The 23,036-nt window shown below is 40.5% G+C and overlaps 1 protein-coding gene across 1 annotated transcript in view; it reads left to right on the forward strand.

The window, feature by feature from the left end:
- Positions 1-23,036, forward strand: part of LOC143172215 (arylsulfatase B-like) — a 99,279-nt gene that overhangs the window by 43,503 nt on the left and 32,740 nt on the right. The window contains 4 exon segments of the mRNA XM_076361455.1: positions 1,427-1,442; positions 1,444-1,574; positions 1,577-1,664; positions 10,663-10,733. Of these exon segments, the coding sequence (XP_076217570.1) occupies positions 1,427-1,442; positions 1,444-1,574; positions 1,577-1,664; positions 10,663-10,733 (306 nt within the window).

Genomic DNA, 23,036 nt, shown 5'->3' on the forward strand with positions numbered 1-23,036 from the left:
CCTGCATTTCATATTGAAGACAATAAAGCTCTTAAATTTTTTTTTTTTTTTTTTTTTTTTTTAACCCAAGGGTGCTGGATGCACAAGCAGCCCTACTGGAAGCTAGTTGGGCCACAGAACACTTTGCACTTTTCAAATCATGCTATTTTTTTCCAAGTGCTTCCTTTAGCTTAGGCTTCCACCTTTGAAAATCTTCGCAGAGACATGCACTAGTTTATTCCTTAGTAGAACAAAAAGGGTCTCCTGTGTGCAGTAGAAAGATGTTCACAGTAGGGGTTTACATTGATCCCTAATTAATGAAACAGAAGGGAGATAATTTTTTTGTATTGTGGTTACAGTAAAGTAAGGTGTTGGACATGTACTTCCTGTTTCTTCCCTCAAATTCTTGGGTTTTAATCAGAAAATACTTAAAATATAAACATGACAAATTATGCTGAATGTCAGTTCAACAACTACTATTGGAAATAATTTTAAACTCATTAAAATACAGAAAAATTATGCTTAAAAGAATTGCTATCAGTGACTCTTCCAAGATCATTAAAATAGATTTGATCAAGAACAACTATACAGCACTAATAGAATTAATGATTCTTTGAAGTTACTTTTGTCAACTTCAGGAATATGGATTTTATTCTAAGTGTGGAAACTTGGTCAGAGAGAGTTAAAAGAGTTACATGAGCTATCTCTAATTCATGTAGATATTTCAGAGTTAGTGTAGTCACAGTTCAACTTTTTCTGTAACCATCTCATATGTTGTTCTCACCAAATGCAATAGATTCCGTATATTTCCAAATTGCTTCAACTATTTCAACTAGTTTCAACTCATTTTGTTGAAGCTTTCTCCTTTTGCCTAAGAAACTGTTTTGTGTGACATCACAAATCAATGTGGCTGCCTAAAAATCTAGGAAAAAAAACTGGTTCTAAAATAGGAGTATGTGTATTGTCCTGACACTGGAATAACAGTTTTCCATTTTAAGTATAACTTAATCACTTTGGAAAATAGAATGATAGTGTAGTCTGAGTACTAATGATGGCATTGATAGCAACTCTTCTTGTGGTCTTTAAAGTAGTTGGAACTAAATTTTTTAAGTCTTTGATTTTGGAAGCTGTGGATGCCTAATATATTTAGAATCAACATCAGAGGTTGCTCTTAACAATGTCTTTCGAAATCATTGGCTTGTAGTATGGTATCATTTCTGCCTAGCAATAACTTTTCATTGTAGTAATTTATAAAACTGTAGCAAGAATTAACTTATGTTTGTAACATGCTCTGAACATACAACACGTATGAACACCTAACAGCACTATGCAAGTACTTGTATGTTACACCTATATTGTGGAAATATTTTTTCAAATGGATGAATAAATGTTGTGAGGAGGATTGTTCTTTCTTCCCTATAATTCCTTTTAATTATTTATTTTTCAGATAATGGAGGACAGACTGGCAGGTGGGAATAAGTGGCCGCTGAGAGGAAGAAAATGGACCCTCTGGGAAGGAGGAGTGAGAGGAGTAGGCTTTGTTGCAAGTCCTTTACTGAAACAAAAAGGTGTAGAAAGTCATGAACTTATCCATATCTCTGGCTGCCAACGCTGGTGCACCTTGCTGGAGGACATACCAATGGCACTAAGCCTTTGGATGGCTTTGATGTTTGGAAAGCTATCAGGTTACTTGCATGTCAAATTACTGACTCAGAATTCTGGTATGAGATGAATTTAATCAGCCCAGAGAACAGAGCTGGAACTGGGGGGGGGATATTACATGTTCCTTTCCCTAGATAAAGGGAAGATATAAGTTCCATTAACTTTGCTATCCATGAGAGAATTATCCAGGTTGCAGATTAATCCTGGTCACAGATGCCAAACCTCCATACAGTGTTAGCTTGGTATGTTGAGTTTATCAGTGTGGACACAGCAATGCACAAACATGGTATACTTTTTCAAGAACCCTCCGTGATCCAGAAGTATGTTAATTGATATTGCACAGCATGGAGTACAAGTTAGTAAATTTTATGGACCCAGCCCTGCTCTCTACAGAGCCCAATCGGGTGTCTCTGCAGTATGCTTCTGAAATTGGACATGTGGGAAATCTATGCAGACATTAAACTAGCTGAGCATGGATTCCACTTTGATTCAGTGGGGTTTGTTAGCTCAGTACAGGACCTGTGAGGCTGGCTCTAAGTGTAACCATTTGAATTGTTCCATATCATGCTGTCCAGTGTCTCAGAAAGCCTGTGAGGTTGAGTACAAAAGTAGACCTGACTTGGTTCCTGAGAGTTTGTGATGTGCCTGATTTAAGCAAGCTGGAGCACTCAGGAGCACAGTGTAGAAATGCTTAGATGGCTGTAAAGAAGAGGCAGCTTAGCTCCAGTTTGGTTGGCAATGAAACCAAGCTAATGAATTTTACTGGGCTCTATCTGACACTGTGCACTTCTCATGCTGTCTGGATTAACTGGGATATATCCCAAACCCCATTAGTTCAGATAATGGAGAGTCTTCTGTGCATTAAAAGAAAAATGAGTTAAATCCCATACATTTTTACTCTGGAGAAGAATAATAAAAATGGTATCACAAATGCTGGATACTGGACTTGGGGCTCTGGGCACATCTGAATATGTGCTTATTACTAGTGTGTAAGTAGAAGAGAATGTAAAAGAATAAATGAAATAGGTATTAACTGGTAAAGGTGATTTTTCACTGGAACAAACTATCAAAAGAAACTCTGGTGTTGCCCCTTTATGATATCTTCAATCAAGACTTATATTCAAACAGTCCTTCATCTTTCAAAGCTTTTCTTTTATTCTAATGTTCTTTTATTCTACTAAAATGGATTAAAGAGTCTTTAAAACCTGAGTTTCTGCAGAATTTTAAACTTCTGTGACCAACCCTTAGTTTAAATTGCATGGTGACATTGGTTTTGATTTCTTTGTTTCTTCCTCTTCTGTGCTGCATGTAATATATTCATTGATGGGGCTAAATTCTATTATCTATGTTCATAGAAGTTATTTTATTTTAATTGGTCTTTGAATATAGTTTTAAATCACATAAGAATCATTTAGGATGGGAAATTTAATACTGCTAAAGCAGAATAAAAGGACTAGAAATTCTACATCCTACATGCTGTTTGTCTGAGAACTAATGTTTTGTTTCTTTTGATAATCTTTGTTCTGTTTTTATAGCAGTCAGCCAATATTATGGATTATTCCGTGTAAGGGTATTTTACTTCTTTGTATATTATGCGTGTTATAACCTTTTGTCCCCTTCTCAGGGTTCCCACCCCAGCTTGCAGGAGAAATGTAGCTATTTATGTAGCAATCGCTGAATTTTCTGCAATTTTCTACATAGTGCATTATGATAAACACTGATTTCGTGCGTCTTAGCATCCTAGACTCTGAATTACAGGAGTTAATCAGTTTCTAAACAAGCATGAACAGGAACATTTGGGTTAGGATTTGAGATGAGAAACTGAGTGTTAGAGCAGGCAGAATCGAACCCATCTACCTGTCCCTGGTTAGCCCTATTTAGACCCTGAAGTGAAGTTAAAAAAAAAATATTAGAAAATAACATCTTGAGTTCAGAATTTTGTTTGTACCTTTAGTAGAATTACCTGTTTTGAAACTGCCTAGCTTGATTTCTTACTTAGTGCTGTCTCTGTTTCTGAGGAGCTATGGGGTAGTTTTTCTGTACTAGCTGGATTTTGCAGAGAGCTCATGGCCTTGTGCCCAGGTATACTGTATGGCTCTGTTCCAAGTGGAAGAAGATAAGGATGTGTATAATTGAGGCCAGGGATCATTAACCGCCAGGAAGGAATGGAGACCCCTGTCTAGCCAGAGACAGTAAAATGTTTTACATGCCAATGTTACTGTGGGAAAACTTCGCATCAGCAAGATCCTGGGGTGCTCCTAAACCATAGACTAACTTTTCTTCCAGCTACCAGCAGAATTCCTGTCTACTTCAGGTTCAGTTTCAACCAGGTATTCTTTGTCATGGACTGATCTTCTCAGATCAGGTTACTTTAGTGGGAAAATTGTATGTGGGGAAGGATAGGTACAGCTGTGCATCCCCTGCATACTCCTGGCACTTGAATCTTATCTCTTCATGGAGGGACTGAATGTCATGTTTACTAGCACCGCTAGGGAATAGGTGACCTCTGATATTTTTAGTTGTGCCAACCGGAGTGCCTCTGTCCAGAGGGGAAAAAGTCAGTTTTTGTGAATTGTTAGGCTGCTGTTTGGCTGACCTTGCAGCCAAAATGTCAAATTTCACATGATTTTCCCATGTAATCAGGAGAAATGAGTGTACTGAACTTCATGATCATAACTCAAAAGGTCACTTGAATATTGGATAGCAAACAACAAAGGCACAGTGCCCTTTTAGTAACATCTGATGGAAACAGTCTGACACTCACAGTCTGACACTCTCACTCACCAAAAGGTGTGTGTCTAAGAAGTCTGCCCAGCAGCCAGGCACCGGGGCAGGAGTTTTCAAGCCATCCATCTGGCAGCCAGGCACTACGATGCTTGTGACCAGATGTTAGGTCCAGGATCTGTTGCAATGGTGCAGAGGTCAAGGGACGCCAGCTATGAAGTCCTTGTCACATCTTCTGTGTTCTTCTTAGGTTGGTGACCATGCACAGGTTTTGGTTATGCCTTTTTGTACCCTTTTGGTGCTGTTTCTTTATCCTGTCTCACCTCTGTGAGCCACCAGGTGCCATCTTTCTCTCCAGATGTCCATGTCCTGTGAAACAGGCATAGATGTGTTGGGATCTTGCTGACCTGCTAATCTGGGTGTCGTTAACACAGGCCATTATGAGAGCCATTTCCCTGCTGTGTGTTCGTGCTGTTGTCTCCACACGCAGATATTTCCAGTCTTTCTCCATTCATACCAATCTTGGCCTTTCTGTTACAGTCCTCTACAGTAAAAGGTAGTAGGTGTCCTGCTTTCGGCTGGGATAGAGTTAATTTCCTTCCTAGTAGCTGGTATAGTGCTGTGTTTTGGATTTAGGATGAGAACAATGTTGATAACACACCAATGTTTTAGTTGTCGCTAGATAATGCTTACACTAGCCAAGGACTTTTCAGCTTCCCATGCTCTACCGACTCAGAAGGCTGCAGGTGCACAAGAAGCTGGGAGGGGACACAGCCAGGACAGCTGACCCAAACTGGCCAAAGGGATATTCCATACCATGTGACGTCATGCTCAGTATATAAACTAGGGAAAAGCTGGCTGGGGGGCTGCTGCTCGGGGACTGGCTGGGCATCGGTTGGCGGGTGGTGAGCAGTTGCATCGTGCATCACTTGTTTTGTATTTTTTTTTTTTATCATTATTATTATTACTACTACTACTACTACTACTATTACTGTTTTACTTTATTTTATTTCAATTATTAAACTGTTATCTGAACCCACGAGTTTTCTCACTTTTACTCTTCCGATTCTCTCCCACATCCCACCGGGGCAGGGGGAGTGAGCGAGCGGCTGTGTGGTGCTCAGTTGCCAGCTGGGGTTAAACCATGACAGTAGGCCACCAAAAAAGCTTTTCCATCCAAAATTTTGTTGCAGCATATCTTTAGACCAGTAGTTCTTAAACTTTGTTTTCCTCCAGGTACCTTTGGAATTAGATTTAAATCTCCCTTTAATGTCCCCAACTTCTTTTTGAAAATGACTTAGGATAGTATCACTGTACCAACATGTTTTTGGATATCAGTCAGAGCGTTCCATAATTCCCAGGGGGGCACCTACCTGGGGTTCCTCATGCCACTTCAGCTTGCCACCACTGGTCTCAGCTTTTCTCCCACTCAGCCCCTGATGCCCTCCTGTTCCCGCCAGCGATAGAGTAGGGTGCTACAGTATGGGCAATGTCCTTTCATTGTAACTCTCCTCTCTAAAACTTGACATTTCAATCTCAGGTATTGTATTGGATATGGCTGGGATGGAGTTAACTTTCCCCATAGCAGCCCTCTGACCCAAGCTGACCAAAGAGATATTCCATACCATATGATGTCATGCTCCACAATAAAAGATAAGAGAAAGGAGGTGGGGGCATTCATTATTAAGGCACTTGTCTTCCGAAGCAACCGCTACACGTACTGAGGCCCTACTTCCCTGGAAGGAGCTGGACGTTGCCTGCTGATGGGAAGTAGAGAATAATTTTTTGTTTGTTTCCTTTGCTTCCATGCGCGGCCTTTGCTTTTCTTTATTAAACTGCCTTTATCTTGAACCACAAGTTTTTCATCTTATTTTCTTCACCCTGTCCTGCTGAGGAGGGGGAGTGATAGAGCAGCTTGGTGGGCACCTGGCAGCCAGCCAAGGTCAACCCACCACAGGTATAAACCTCCTACATAAATCATAGTAGGTTGCACTTTTATAATACCTTAGATTATCATGAGTAACACTACAATATAGTGGAACCTCTAAAACCATGTACATATTAAAAATTATATCTAAAAATTCAGTATAATATCATGAATATATTTTACAAAAATAGGAATTTAGAATACCAAGAACAATTAATAGAAAACAATACTAAAATGCAACTAGTCAAGGAATCTAAACTGTACTGCATGTTTCCAAGCAAATATCTCAAAAAGCACTTGCATTTCTAAGAAACATCTGTTCTCCAGATGCTTGCTACTCTATTGAAATAGAGACATGAGGCAAAATAATTTTCCTTACGTAGAAATTTGCCCTGGTTGATATATTGTTTTTATATATTTTGGTTTTCAGTACTGAATATCTATTATGCCTGTGCTCAGAAAAAGGATTTTGTTGTGCATTAATAGGAAAATGAAAAACCAAATGATAAAGCACATGAAGCAGTATGACAGGCACTGAGAGATTCAGGATAAAATGCAGTCAAAATAACTAATATTTCTTCAAAGCTTGTTACCAAGTGTAGGCTTTCAAGTTTTATTCATACATTTTGCAAGGCAAGTTACAGTTTTATATTTTTGTAACGTTGGAAATATCACAATTGAATGGATGAAGTAAATGAAGCAAGATCAACTTGAATTCTTATGTACCAAATGGTTACATTAATTTGAGGAACTAAATAGTTGTTTGGAAAAATTCTCATTGTTGTGGTATAAATTAATGCTGAAGAAAGAGCAGTCTAAAGCTGAGAGTAATGTTTATTTCCAGCATATCTGAAATATAATTATTTTAGGAAAGCACGTACAGATATGACCCAGAGAAATACAATACATGGCAAGGTTTTGCAAATGCTTTTGCTGAGCGACACTGACGATGTTTTTGTGCAAGATAAACATATTTACCCTGAAAAACCTTGGATTCCTTTCCAAGGACACCTTCTGCCTATTTAACACCACCAACAACAACAACAAAAGTGAAAGATTGCATGTAGATGTTTGTTCAAGTTCACTAAGGAGTAATAGATCTTTCTGTATGTTTTAAACACTTTTTTTTTTGCAAAGCAGATGATAGTGATGTGCTCAGCATAAATTAGCTGATTCTCATACCAACTCTGAAGTTACTCCATATGTTTCCATCAAGATGCTCTTACATAGAGGATTTTTTTGGAAAACAATACCTTTTAACTGCTTAATTAAATATTCAGTCCACACGGTAGAATAATTACCAGAGAAAAGAAAAAGTTCCTTATTTTTAGGGGGAGGACCAATATATTAGAATATTGGAGTCTAAAAATAAATATTCTAAAATTAGAGAATTGTACGATATGGTTACACTGGAAGCTACTAAAATACAAAGGCAAGATGCCCTAGAGAATCTTCGTGCTTTCTTATTTTAGCTCCATTGTCTAGAATATATTCCTGATGCAAAAAAACCTTGGCAGGACATCTGCCAAGGTGGATCTGTTGTTGAAGCTGTGTCTTTTGAGGGGACTAAGTCAGCATGGAGCTCCATAAATGGGAAGGAGGACAGAGTTTCAGCACAGGGGAAGGGAACTCTGCTACAAGTATAAATTCTCTTCTTCTTGTCCCCAGGACTATGTTTCTGTCTTCCTGATGTCCTTTTCTATCAGCTGTCCGCTTTCTTCAACATACAATGCCATCTTCTTTTCTCTGACTATTGTTTTGTGAATAATATATGCTGGTTATAAATATCCATTTTGTGTGCAACAGAATTACTAAAATAACACCAATAACACACAAGCAGTTCAGTACCAGTTAATAGTGCTACAGAGCTTAATGCAGTAATGCCATAGGCTTCAAGGAGTATATCTCATGATTATATGTAAATTGCATTTCCAAGTTACTAATATCAATATTCTGTCCCCCAAAAAAATGGATTCAATAAAAATTGACTGCAGCATGAAAAACTTGAATTAATGCAGGTGTAATCTTTATATTTTGTGTTCTACCTGCTGTGCAATAACATTCATAGCTGTCCTGGTTTCAGCTAGGATAGAGTTAATTTCCTTCCTAGTAGCTGGTATAGTGCTGTGTTTTGGATTTAGGATGAGAACAATGTTGATAACACACTGATGTTTTAGTTGTTGCTGAGCAGTGCTTACACTAAGTCAAGGACTTTTCAGCTTTTCATGCTCTACCAACTGAGAAGGCTGGAGATGCACAAGAAGCTGGGAGGGGACACAACCAGGACAGCTGACCCAAACTGGCCAAAGGGGTATTCCATACCATATGACGTCATGCTGAACAAAACACTGGGGAGGTTGGCCGAGGGGGTGTGGCTGCTGCTCAGGAACTGGCTGGGCATCGGTCAGCGGGTGGTGAGCAATTGCATTGTGCATCACTTGTTTTGTATATTCTTTTATCATTATTATTATTTTCCCTTCCTTTTCTGTCCTATTAAATTGTCTTTATCTCAACCCACGAGTTTTACCTTTTTTCCGATTCTCTCCCCCATCCCACTGGAGGGCAGTGAGTAAACGGCTGTGTGGTGTTTAGCTGCCTGCCGGGTTAAACCACGACAATAGCCATGTTTAGTGTACAGTATCTACCCTACAGATTAAAAGCCATAAAAGGAAATTTCCTTTAATAATATGATAGCATTACTAGTCTGCTCAAACAGCATAAATATCCTCAGTTCTGACTTTCTTGGGCCTAACCTGATAGTGTATGAATATTGGATGTATGAACAGGAGAAACACATAGGAGTAAGTTACTTTTTTCTTCTTTATTTGACACTGGTGGAAGATACTATTCTACTTAGCATAATTCTGGTGTTTGCTTTCTTTTAAAAGGATACTGAAAAATGTAGATACAGCTCAGAAACTGCAAAATAAGAATATCTCCTCAAGAAGTTACTGTAGAATCACTCACATACTATAAATTCACATCCTGATTTAACTTGCACTAACTGGTTCATGTTACTATTACCTATGAATGGATGGCAAAAGGCACATGATCACAGCTGTAAATGGAGCATCTAGAGGCAGTAAAAGTCTATTAAATCTAAGATAAATTTTGGTTAAATAAGGCCAGACACTCCTAAGTTAAGAGTGTGACCAGTAAAGACATTAGGGGAGGAAAAAAAAAGTTAACCTTTCATACACATTTTGGGAAAAACATTTTTATGGCAGTTTTTATACACTGAATTACTAACCTTGTAGGTTAATTATTGTACTTCCTCTGTATTAATTGCAAGGCTGTATTATCTGAATACATTTAATCTTTCATCTGATCCTCCTTGTTAATTTTGTACTTATTCAAAATGTGTAGCATCCAGAAATATTTTTAGAAATTGAATAGAGCAATATTAATTTTAATTAGTTGTTATTGAAACTTAAATTATGTGTAAATATTGTTTAATTATACATTTTATATATTAAAATAACAGCCATTTTTGAGGTTTCCACTAAGTTTTATATTACCTGATTTTATTTTTTTTTATTCTTAATGTGAAGTGGTTTAGGGGCCTTGGTTGAATTTTTGAGTCTTACAATGAAACTCCCTAACAAAAAACAAAAAAAACCCAATTTAAGTTATTTGGAAGTTTCTAAAAAGATGTGTTTAGGTTCACTGTCAAATAATAAAATATTGTTGTGTCATGATGTAGCCAAGATTCTTTCTAATTATGACTTCGTACTCACGCTGCCCTTTATAAGGAGGAAATTTCTTTTACTCAGTTTTTTAGGACTGGGATTTATTTAACTCAGAAAATTTATGGGTAAGTTAGGAGGCTCATTCCACACCATCCCTATGTAGTCAATAGTTAGAGAAAGAGGGATGATTTTTTCACAAGAAGGTTCAGAGTATCTAAATAATCCTTGTGACCTCAATTACAAATCGAAGGTGGGGGTTTTTGAGGGGTAGCCAATGCCTTTAGTGTTTTTTGAGGCACCCAGCCAAAATGCTTTCAGCGCTCTAGAGTGATGAGTCTTGTAAAGGTATGCAGAGAGCATAGCAAGTCTAGCATGCCAGCTTATGCTGCTAAATTTGATTTTTAAAGTTGATTATTGTGAAACCCTGCTTTGGTGGGGCCAATTCTGTACTCTGTAAACTTGTGAATACCAGTAAACACCAGTGAAGTCGGGGAAGACTGATAGGGGCAAAAGGTGTTGCTACTGGGCTGGAAAAGAGCATTCAAATTAAAGTCAATAACAATTAGTTTATGGGTATGAGCTCATTCTGTAGTAGGATGACAAAAAAACTTAAAATAAAACATGCAGAATCCTAATGAGCTGTAGAAGGAAATTAACATTTCCTTTTAAAATCTCTCCTAGTGAAGGAAGACCTTCCCCCAGAGTGGAACTGCTTCATAACATAGACCCCATGTTTGTGGATGACTTCCCATGTGAGTATGCTACTGATTGTTCGAGACTTATTAAGTATACAGTTTATCTTCCTAACATTCCTTGTTTTCCTTAAGTGAAGTATTTCCTTCTAGGTGAAACAAAATAGAGTATGATGCCTTCTGCTTTTAAGTAAATAGTTTAGCTTTAAAATACAGAAACATCATCCCCCAGGTGCTGTAAGTACTTACTGAATCATGACCAACACACGCTTCCTATTTCACAGAGCTCTGAAGCTCTGTTGGGTAATGAATAAAGAACTTTGGGACATGGAATTGTTGAGGAGCAGCCATGTGTCTGAGGTGCACAGGGAAGCACACTGCCAAAAAACCCCATCAAACCCTGTCTTCAGTGCTCCAGGTTGGCAGGTACCTCCCAATGAACTGCTCACCCTAGCATATCTTGATACATCTATATATGACCTTGCAAATGGAAAACCTGAGTTTGTGAGAAGCTAAGAAGTTCCAAGCCTCATGATTGCTTTTGTTCCATAATCACATGGGTTGGATCTTTAATGCCATAATCACATAAATTGGAATTTAAGTTTACCAATTCTATAGCTCTTTAAACACTGTCTGTTTTATGATTCAATGTTATTAGCTTGCTAAGGACTACAAACTTTTCAAGCAGAGATTTTTTCATGCAGAACATTGGAACAGGTCCTTTACAGTCTTTTTATAGCATTTCTGTATTTCATTAAATGAAGAAGTAAATCCAGGTAGAGGAAAAGTAGTACAGTAGGGACAGTGATCTGTTGCCTGCAAGATAGATACAAGTTGTGCTGTAGTAACTGGATGGAAAGGGGTAAGGTGGCCTTCTTGAATGCACATCTGGCCCTGTGATGCTTTTCTCAGAAGGAGCAACATTATCCCTATCTAGTGTTGGCTGGACAGCACTGCCTGCAGATAATTCCTACATACTGACGGAATTAAGGTGCAGCTACTCCAATTTCCCTTCAAAGAATGCTCAATGAGTCGTAGCATTCCCGTACAATGTTATGCCCTGATGTGGTATTTTCGGGCATACTTTAGAGACCAACTTTTCCTTGTGGGAACTGCCATGATTGAGCTCAGCTGAGGTGTTTGAATAGACAACTTCCTGGTTTAAATAGAAGTGGGACGAGTGGAGGAAGTTTTCAGGAGCCTAAGCTCAGGAAATACTTCCCCGGATTGTTTCCATGATGCCATACTCTGATGATACTTCACTGTACGCTACATATAGTGTGTCCTTACGTTTTGTGTGCGTTGCATGAGATGTGGGCAGGGAGTGGGGCAGGTGGGTAGAAGCTGTGGTAAATGGAACATTTATTCTGGATGAGATGTGACTTTTAAGCATCGTGAACAGAGGGAGGGGTATACGTACTTGTAAATTTATAATGTTTTAATGTACCTTTCAAAACTGGAGTAATTAAAAACAAAAAACTTTTTACCTGCGTGTCCTTATGCATCATATAGGGTTTCCCTGTCTCTTCTCAGCGAAGGCCTATAACTTTGACAAGTTACTTTGTGCCACCTGTTTCACTTTCTCCCTTAATAGCACTTTTGGTCAGGAACAAGTAGAGCTGACCTCCAAATTAGTATATGTTACGTTTTTCCTAATTTTGATTTTATGATACCGTTCTTAAAGGATTTGAGAGTAAGTAATTGTATTTCTGATAGGTTTGACAAGATATATCACCGTTATACATGACAAAATATACATAAAACTCTACTTTTTCAGATCACTGTTCTTTTAATTAACATACTGTTTCTAATGCAACAGAGCATATTAATTTATAGTCCAGTGTTGGGGACAAGAATCCAGCTTTCTTTGTACTTCATCTATTGTCATAATGTGCTCAATTTCTTATAAGTTAACTGGAAATTGGAATGGTTTTGTGCTTTGCAGGATGAGTCATTCTATTATTTATGATTCTGTTTTTGACCCGGATAGTGAAATTATGCATTGTCATATAAGGATTAAAATTTCTATTTAGCAATCTGAGTTATTAGGAGTAACTGTATATGTATGTAACTCAGACGATTTCTTCTTAACATGTCTGTTTTTCATTTGTACAAATTGAGTAATAAGTTTAGAATCAAGATCCAGATAAATTATATTGGTGTCTCTATTATGGATAGATTAGGGAGACACAAAGCTTGGAATATATAGGTACTTTCATATTTTCAGCAATCAATCATGGCTCTCTTCATGGTTTTTTTTTTAAAAAGCATTTTAAAATAAACTGCCCATACAATCTTTCTATCACCAAGGTGATAAACTGTGTGCCACTCTGGAGTCTCGCTCTTTCCTTGACTGTTTATTGTTTCCTTGTCCTAACTGTTTTGAGATCAGAGTATTCTTTTGCCTACGGTGCTAAAATATATGCATGTATGTTTTGCTTGGTTCTTTCTCACCTCCTGTGTAGTCTTTGGCCTTCTTTATGCCAGTCTTGCCCTTGTCCTAGTCCACTTAAAAAAATCACTTCACCTAAATCGTCTTATGTCAGATGAAGCATTCATATCATACTAATACTTTCTTTTTTGTAGAAATTGAAATAGAAAGTAAAATAATAACTGGAAGATACAGATTTGCTAAACCTTTGGGTTTGCAGAGTACTGTGGAAGAGCAAAGAGGAAATTAAATCTCAAGATACTATTAAACATAACCAAAAAAACTTTCAGGATGTTGCAGATAATCAGGAGAGTTCTGATCATACTATTAAGGAAGACACTGTACTGTTATAGTTGTGCACACATAGGGCATTAAGTTATTGTTGTACTTGCACGCAGTGCCTGTTCAGTGCTCCTGAACTTGAGTGCTTTTGCATATAATGTATATATTCTTTCAGCATATATTATTTTTATTTAATGGGTGTGTTTATCTTCATCTCTGTCTGAATAAACTGATAGTATATATTTTTAGTAGCATGAATGATGGGATGTCTCATGTAATTCATTGATTTTTGACTGAAATAAGAAAACTGAGCTTTGTTCTGTTCAGATTTTTTACACCAAAATAAGCATTCCTTCAGGGAAGAATTTGTGCAAAAGAATTAATTTAGTGTCAACTCAACTGTTACAGCCAAGTATTTAACAGAATGTTAAGTTAAAGATTGGAAATGCTATCTTGATTACGGAGCTAACTAAATCTTTGCTGCTGTGGTCTGTTAGAACTGACCTTAACCTGTGTGTTTACCACTCATGGGGTAACATCATACAACTTTTCAAGTTCTTAGACTGGGCGCTGGCTTCTAACATCTGGCCATCAGCTAGGGTTAGTCCAGCAGATCTGATGAATCTACTGATCAGCATCTGCTTACTTTTTTTCAGGAGCTCATGTCCGGTGGTGAATACAATAGACCTACAGTAGTCTTGTGTCAAAGTATTGTACTTCTCTCCTATTGTTAATACTAAACAGCATAAGAGGGAAAACACTGTAAACTAGTTTGTCTGCAGTTCTGTTTTACAAAAAAATGCTGACAGGTCTTATTTCATGGTCTCTTTCAAGTAATCGCCTTCTCTCTCTCAGAGGGCAGACTTTCTTCATTCAAATACAAACCTTTGCAGTGGTCTGAAACATACTGCAGTGTTTTAGACTGTAATTCCTCATTTGTCATCTTCAGTGCTAAAAAGGAGTTCCTGTCCCTGACTGCAGACTTTGCCTGCAGGGTCCCTCTGACCTGTGGCAGCCCAGTGGAATGGTCGGGGTTAAAAATAATCTTTTCTCTCGATGAACTGTTCTGGTTTGCAATGCGGACCTAGAACAATTGTGGTGGTGTAACAGAGAAGGTGGTGGAGTGAAAAACTGGGGTGGGATGTCCAAAAACTAGGAAGGGGAGGGGGGTGAGTTGTGGTCTTTGTAGCAAAGCCAGTCTGGTAGTGAGCTATTGCCAAGATGGCCAGCCTGTCCTCTCCTTTTCTCCCATCCTTTCTTCCTTCCCTTGAGTTGGATCTGGAAACCACATGGCAACAAGATGAGTCTTCTGCCAGATCAGCCTTCATACTGTCCTAGGTGGTGGGGGAAAAAGAGGAGGAAAGGTTTCTACCACATCAGCCAGCTGGATCAACTTGCCCTGTAGCTGTATGACTGGGAGCGGAGAGGAGTGTGTGGTTGGTGGCAGATGGAGGGACTGGCCGCAAGACCAAGCAGCTAGATCAGCTCAGGCCACTGGGGAACCTCAGCCAGAAGCAGTAGTTTCATGGAGTTTGAGCTAGTGTAGGTCACTGCTGCCTACCAAAGAGGAAATCCTGCCTCCCACAGCTGCTCACCACCACTCCCCTCTCTCTTGGGTCACCAAACCCACTCACATAGCCAGGTTATGAACCAGATCAGGATATTGGTTCAGATTTTAATAACAATTTTTCTTTTTTCTGGGGATGTATCTTGGATATATAGCCAAGTGCTCATTTTGGCACAAAGGGAGGGACTGGAAGGAATTTCAGGGGACAGGTGAGACTGATTCTGTTGGTGGCTCTGAAATTAAATCCTGAAGTTTCCATTTCATAATGCAGGATGAAGTGATCCAGGAGGTTTCTGCTGGGGATGTACTTCACTTCCTCCCTTCCCCATTCCCAGCCGCACGCTCCTGATGCTTATTTTGCATCCATTCTGGCACTTGTTGGATACCTCCATGGACTGATTCAACTTGCTAACCTGGGGTGGGTTTTCCTCTGTCAGGTAGGTTGAATCTGCTCATTGGAGGGCCTGATGGATGCCAGAGCCAGTGCAAGGTGAGGGCGAAGAGGGCTGTGCGGTTGAAAGTGGGGAGGCAGAGAGAGAGCCAATCCTCCTAGCACTGGCTGGCTGCTAGTGGAGCCAGAGCCCCAGGGGGAAGGTGTGGGGGGCTGCACCTTCTGGTTGGACGTTGCTGCACTAAACCAGTTTGGTGAGCTCTGTAGATGGAGCTGGACCCAGGCTCCTCAGAGCTGGTTGCTCCTTTCCCTCCTTGCTAAAAGCCATTGTTTTTGTCTGTCTTTCTGGTTGTTTCTTCATCACCCTGTTGCTTTTTTTTTCAAAAGTGATGAATACATGTCTCAGTCACTAGGTCTCAGTGTAGATTTGTAATTTATTAGAGAGTTTGCCATTACATAAAAGCAGGATATTGCTATAAAAGATCTACTGTCTTCCAGGTTTGTGTCTGAAACAGTAACATTTTCTGTTAGTTTTAAGAGTTCGGTAGTAAATTCAGAAAATTAAAACCAGAAAGCTAGAATTACGTTGAAACAGTGTATCATTTTCTCTGTAATGTATAGGTTAAGAAAGCTCAAATAAAATGTGTAAATTAACTTAAAAGTTGCATAAATCAAAAATCTGACTTACATGCGTTGGAAAGAAAAAACAAAATTGTTTTGCCCCATTTCTGTTACTTTGTCTTTTAAAAAAAAAAAGCCAAGTTGTTGATGATTTGACAGCTGTACGGGTGTCCTGGTTTTGGCAGGGATAGAGTTAATTTCCTTCCTAGTAGCTGGTACAGTGCTGTGTTTTGGATTTAGGATGAGAACAAAGTTGATAACACACCGATGTTTTAGTTGTTGCTAGGTAATGCTTACACTAGCCAAGGACTTTTTAGTTTTCCATGCTCTACTGACTGAGAAGGCTGGAGGTGCACAAGAAGGTGGGAGGGGGCACAGCCAAACTGGCCAAAGGGACATTCCATACCATGTGACGTCATGCTCAGTACATAAACTGGGAAAAGCTAGCCGGGGGGGCCACTGCTCGGGGACTGGCTGGGCATCGGTCGGCGGGTGGTGAGCAATTGCATCGTGCATCACTTGCTTTGTGTAGTATTATTATTATCATATTATTATTATTATTATCATTTTATTTCAATTATTAAACTGTTTTTATCTCAGCCCACGAGTTTTTCTCACTTGTGCTCTTCCAATTCTCTCCCCCATCCCACCGGGGGGGAGGGGGGGAAGTGAGCAAGCAGCTGTGTGGTGCTTAGTTGCTGACTGAGGTTAAACCACGACAGTCCTTTTTGGCGCCCAACGTGGGGCTCGAAGGGTTTGAGATCATAACAGATTAACCGGAGTGTATTAAGGAATTTATATCTGTTAGTAGTTGTGAGTCACAACGTTGGTTTCTCTGTTCTCAATATTGATTTGTCTAATATGCATCGTGCTCTTTTTTTTTGCTGTACATGTTAAAGATTGGTGTTGGTTTTTGCAGTTTGCTGTGGTCTGCAGTGAATAGTGATGTTTCGCTTGTGAGGTTTGTTTTTAGAACATTGACCTTGACGTTAGTGTGGTATGTAAGTTTCGCAATGAAGCGGTTACTGTACCATGGATACGACTTCGTGGAGACAACTAGCAATTGCAGTAACTTTTCTGAGAGTTTTTACGGAGGAAATACAGAATGGCAGTGTCACTACCTTCTTCTATGATGTTTCCTCCTTCATTACAGTAACTTTTCAGTTTTTTGAACATCCTTGGGCAGTTAAGATACTTCTATTAATACTTCTTTGGAATATTGTTTCGGTTTTGTCTAAAGTTAGTAAGCAATTTAAGAATATCATCCAGAGATCTGCCCCAAGGCTGAATAGTTATGAGTGGCAGGGTGTGTGGGACAAGATGGGCAAGTACCTAGGCCAATGGGCACCCGCAGTGTTTTGGAAGCCGAAGTAAGTCTAACTGGGAATGGGTGGCAGAAGCACCCCCTTGTGACTGGCCCAGAGGCTCCGTGCATCCTTGGCATAGACTACCTCAGGAGAGGGTATTTCAAGGACCCAAAAGGGTACCGGTGGGCTTTTGGTATAGCTGCCTTGGAGACGGAGGGAATTAAACAGCTGTCCACCTTGCCTGGTCTCTCGGAGGACCCCTCTGTTGTGGGGTTGCTGAAGGTCGAAGACCAACAGGTGCCAATCGCTACCACCACGGTGCACCGGTGGCAATATCGCACCAACCGAGACTCCTTGATTCCCATTCATGAGCTCATTCGTCGACTGGAGAGCCAAGGAGTGATCAGCAAGACTCACTCACCCTTTAACAGTCCCATATGGCCAGTGCGGAAGTCTAATGGAGAGTGGAGACTGACAGTAGACTATCGTGGCCTGAATTAAGTCACACCGCCGCTGAGTGCTGCTGTGCCGGACATGCTAGAACTTCAATATGAACTGGAGTCAAAGGCAGCCAAGTGGTATGCCACAATTGATATCGCTAATGCGTTTTTCTCAATCCCTTTGGCAGCAGAGTGCAGGCCACAATTTGCTTTCACTTGGAGGGGCGTCCAGTACACCTGGAACCGACTGCCCCAGGGGTGGAAACACAGCCCCACCATTTGCCATGGACTGATCCAGACTGCACTGGAGCTCCAGAACACCTGCAATACGTTGATGACATCATCGTGTGGGGCAAGAGAGCAGGAGAAGTTTTTGAAAAAGGGAAGGAAATAGTCCAAATCCTGCTGAAAGCCAGGTTTGCCATAAAACAAAGTAAGGTCAAGGGACCTGCACAGGAGATCCAGTTTTTAGGAATAAAATGGCAAGATGGACGTCGTCAGATCCCAATGGATGTGATCAACAAAATAACAGCCATGTCTCCACCAACTAGCAAAAGGGAAACACAAGCTTTCTTAGGCGTCGTGGGTTTTTGGAGAATGCACATTCCAAATTACAGCCTGATCGTAAGCCCTGTTTATCAAGTGACCCGAAAGAAGAACGATTTCAAATGGGGCCCTGAGCAACGACAAGCTTTTGAACAAATTAAAGAGGAGATAGTTTATGCTGTAGCCCTGGGCCAGTCCGGCCAGGACAAGATGTAAAAAATGTGCTCTACACCGCAGCCGGGGAGAATGGCCCTACCTGGAGCCTCTGGCAGAAAGCACCAGGGGAGACTCGAGGTCGACCCCTAGGGTTTTGGAGTCGGGGATACAGAGGATCCGAGGCCCGCTATACTCCAACTGAAAAAGAGATATTGGCAGCATATGAAGGGGTTCGAGCTGCTTTGGAAGTGATCGGCACTGAAGCACAGCTCCTCCTGGCACCCCGACTGCCGGTGCTAGGCTGGATGTTCAGAGGGAGGGTCCCCTGTACACATCATGCAACTGATGCTACGTGGAGGAAGTGGGTCGCACTGATCACACAACAGGCTCGAATAGGAAACCCCAGTCGCCCAGGAATCCTGGAAGTGATCATGGACTGGCCAGAAGGCAAAGATTTTGGAATGTCGCCAGAGGAGGAGGTGACGCATGCTGAGGAGGCCCCAATGTATAATGAACTACCAGAAAATGAGAAGCAATATGCTCTGTTCACTGATGGGTCCTGTCGTCTTGTGGGAAAGCATCGGAGGTGGAAAGCTGCTGTATGGAGTCCTATGCGACAAGTTGTAGAAACTGCTGAAGGAGAAGGTGAATTGAGTCAGTTTCCAGAAGTGAAAGCCATCCAGCTGGCTTTAGATATTGCTGACCGAGAAAAGTGGCCAGTGCTCTATCTCTATACTGACTGATGGATGGTGGCAAATGCCCTGTGGGGGTGGTTGCAGCAATGGAAGCAGAGCAACTGGCAGCGCAGAGGCAAACCCATCTGGGCTGCCGCATTGTGGCAAGATATTGCTGCCCGGGTGGAGAACCTGGTTGTAAAAGTCCGTCACGTAGATGCTCACGTACCCAAGAGTCGGGCCACTGAAGGACATCAAAACAACCAGCAGGTGGATCAGGCTGCTAAGATTGAAGTGACTCAGGTGGATCTGGACTGGCAACATAAGGGTGAATGATTTCTAGCTCAGTGGGCCCATGACACCTCAGACCATCAAGGAAGAGATGCAACATACAGATGGGCTCGTGATCAAGGGGTGGACTTGACCATGGACACTATTGCACAGGTTATCCATGAATGTGAAACATGCGCTGCAATCAAGCAAGCCAAGCGGTTAAAGCCTCTCTGGTATGGAGGACGATGGTTGAAATATCAATATGGGGAGGCCTGGCAGATCGATTATATCACACTCCCACAAACCCGCCAAGGCAAGCGCCACGTGCTTACAATGGTGGAGGCAACCACCGGATGGCTGGAAACATATCCCGTGCCCCATGCCACTGCCCGGAACACTCTCCTGGGCCTTGAAAAGCAAGTCCTATGGCGACATGGCACCCCAGAAAGAATTGAGTCAGACAACGGGACTCATTTCCGAAACAACCTCGTAGACACCTGGGCCAAAGAGCACGGCATTGAGTGGGTGTATCACATCCCCTATCATGCACCAGCCTCTGGGAAAATGGAACGATACAATGGACTGTTAAAGACTACGCTGAGAGCAATGGGTGGCGGGACATTCAAACATTGGGATACACATTTAGCAAAGGCCACCTGGTTAGTCAACACGAGGGGATCTGCCAATCGAGCAGGCCCTGCCCAGTCAGAACTTTTACGTACTGTAGATGGGAATAAAGTCCCTGTAGTGCACATAAAAAATATGCTGGGGAAAACAGTCTGGGTTATTCCTGCCTCGGGCAAAGGCAAACCCATCCGTGGGATTGCTTTTGCTCAAGGACCTGGGTGCACTTGGTGGCTAATGCGGAAGGATGGGGAAGTCCGATGTGTACCTCAAGGGGATTTGATTTTGGGTGAGAATAGCCAATGATCTGAATTATGTCATGTTAAGTAGTACATAATATTATATGCCATACTAATGTTATTACAATAAGAATCACCCAGTTTAATGAAGAATAACTTCAGTGAAACCAAGCAAAGCACAGTGATGATGGTACCAGAATTGACTTCAACATGAAACAATCCAACACCACATACCATCTCCATCTTTCCTGCCCTGGAAGATTATTACGACAGATGGAGCTCCAAGTCATGGACTAAATGAACTCAACGAACGTTTTAGAGGGATGGCCCATAGACTAAGGGAATTATATCTTTGTTTGTGTGTGTATATATATTAAAATAAACTCAGGAAAAGGTGTGGTGATTAATGAAAATGTACTGGAAAATATGAGACTTGAGCATGACGCAGATGGTATAGAAGAAGGGGTGGATATTTTCCTGGTTTCAGCAGGGATAGAGTTAATTTCCTTCCTAGTAGCTGGTACAGTGCTGTGTTTTGGATTTAGGATGAGAACAAAGTTGATAACACACTGATGTTTTAGTTGTTGCTAGGTAATGCTTACACTAGCCAAGGACTTTTTAGTTTCCCATGCTCTACCGACTGAGAAGGCAGGAGGTGCACAAGAAGCTGGGAGGGGGGCACAGCCAAACTGGCCAAAGGGACATTCCATACCATGTGACGTCATGCTCAGTACATAAACTGGGGAAAGCTGGCCGGGGGGGGCCGCTGCTCAGGGACTGGCTGGGCATCGGTCGGCGGGTGGTGAGCAATTGTACTGTGCATCACTTACTTTGTGTAGTATTATTATTATTATTTTTACATTATTATTATAATTTTATTTCAATTATTAAACTGTTTTTATCTCAACCCATGAGTTTTTCTCACTTGTGCTCTTCCAATTCTCTCCTCCATCCCACTGGTGGTGGGGGGGAGTGAACGAGTGGCTGTGTGGTGCTCAGTTGCCAACTGAGGTTAAACCACGACACCTGGAAAAAATAAGATTTTGAAAAAATATTTTTTTCTTATTTTTCCAGGAAAAGTGAAAGTCAAGCATTTCTTTTTGCTGTCTCTCATTTTGCAACGTTTGTCCTTGTAGGCTGTATTAATAAGTTTGCTCTCATTTAGAATAACTTTAATTTTTTTAGTGTGTAATTGTTTAAGAATGTAATAATCTGGATAAATGCTTCACCCTGTTGATGTTCACAGGGATTTTTTGCTGCCATTAGTAGTTTTGTGTTTTACTCAATTGTTTGTGTGGTGTGTTTTTTTTCTTAAAGATATAATCTTTTTTAAAATTCAAGACGAAGAGTACTTTGCAACAAGAACAAGAATATTTTTATATGCTTACTATTGTTGAAATTAAGTTTAGAAGAGCATGCGTTTTGAAAGGTAAGAGACTGAGCATGATATTCTAGTATAAATCTTTCCTTTGGAATCAAATGTTACTATGAGAAAACTGAAATTAGAAGGGATAATAGTGGAGTTTGGATCTGTATGTTCACAACGTTCAACTAAGTGAATTAAGATAGGTGAACTTCACTGGGTTTGTCTATGGCACAGCCCTATGCCTTGTCAACATGACGATAAGAAGTTATAGTGTCTCAGGCCTCATCTGTTTCTTTAAGATCAGTATTCTATTAATTCTTCCAAGGTTAAAGTCACGGCTATTCCTCAAACGTTTTTATTTAATAAAGTAACAGAAAGACTTGGAGTTTTGTAGAAAACTCATTATTGCCATAAAGCAGCAAAAGGTCACAAAATGTCTTTCCTCAGTGAAGTAGCCAAACACCTTATTTCTTCAGTAATTCATTGTCACAGTATAGGTTGGAAGAGCCCTTGACATTTCCAGAGTTTCTTTGTTGAGGTGAAATAATTGTTCCATACATCACAGCTCAAAAAAGAGAGATCAGTTAAAAGTATATATATGCAAAGGCCTTGATAGCCCACAGAGCCATCTGCATTTCAAAGTGACTATGGCAGACTTGTCCTTCCTTCTGACACATTTTCATGGACTCTCATAAGCAGTCTGTTAATTAAGGCATCACACCTACAAACACATGTGCAACTTTAAAAAAGTACCTTACGAGTGAGGATGGGCAAAGACAAAGGTTATACAGATGTAACTGAAATGGAAAAATCATCACTTTCGAAGGGCTATTGACTATTAAGCTATCATTTAGAAACACTTTAGAATATTTCATTTATTTTATTCATTATAAGCATGAAGGAAAAACTGTTTGCTTTAAAAAACTGAGAAGAAAAGCAAAAATGAATTGACTTTATTGTCGGAGTTTCCCTTTGTTCAGTGTCGACGACGGAGCGGGAGTTGCGATTCCGGAGTAATGACAGATCTCAATATGAGTATAGTCATTCTCGTTTATTTACACTTATAACAGGGCTTATATAGTTAACTGCTATGGACACGCGCTACCTGCAGCTTGCAGATAGGTTACAGCCTTGTGTTCACGCGCATCTATCCTCTAGCAGATTGGCCCGTTCTTTCTGATCATGCGAAATGCCTTCATGGTCTTTATCTTGTTTTTCTCCTTCCAGCTGCACATTCCTTTCTCCGTTGTTTTCTGCTTAAGTGCCTTGTTATGCCGGGTGGTGCAGTGTTTGCTCATTAAAATCAAACTCAGGAATGTCCGTTAGTGAGACTCCCATTCCCACATCTCCCCCTTTTTGTTTTACTAGAAACACTGCTGAAACCGATCTTTCAATCATTTTTCGTATACATTGCAACAAACAGGGTACACAAAACAAAAATGCATA

The sequence above is a fragment of the Aptenodytes patagonicus genome, chromosome W, assembly GCF_965638725.1.
Source record: "Aptenodytes patagonicus chromosome W, bAptPat1.pri.cur, whole genome shotgun sequence".
Classification (NCBI taxonomy): Eukaryota; Metazoa; Chordata; class Aves; order Sphenisciformes; family Spheniscidae; genus Aptenodytes; species Aptenodytes patagonicus.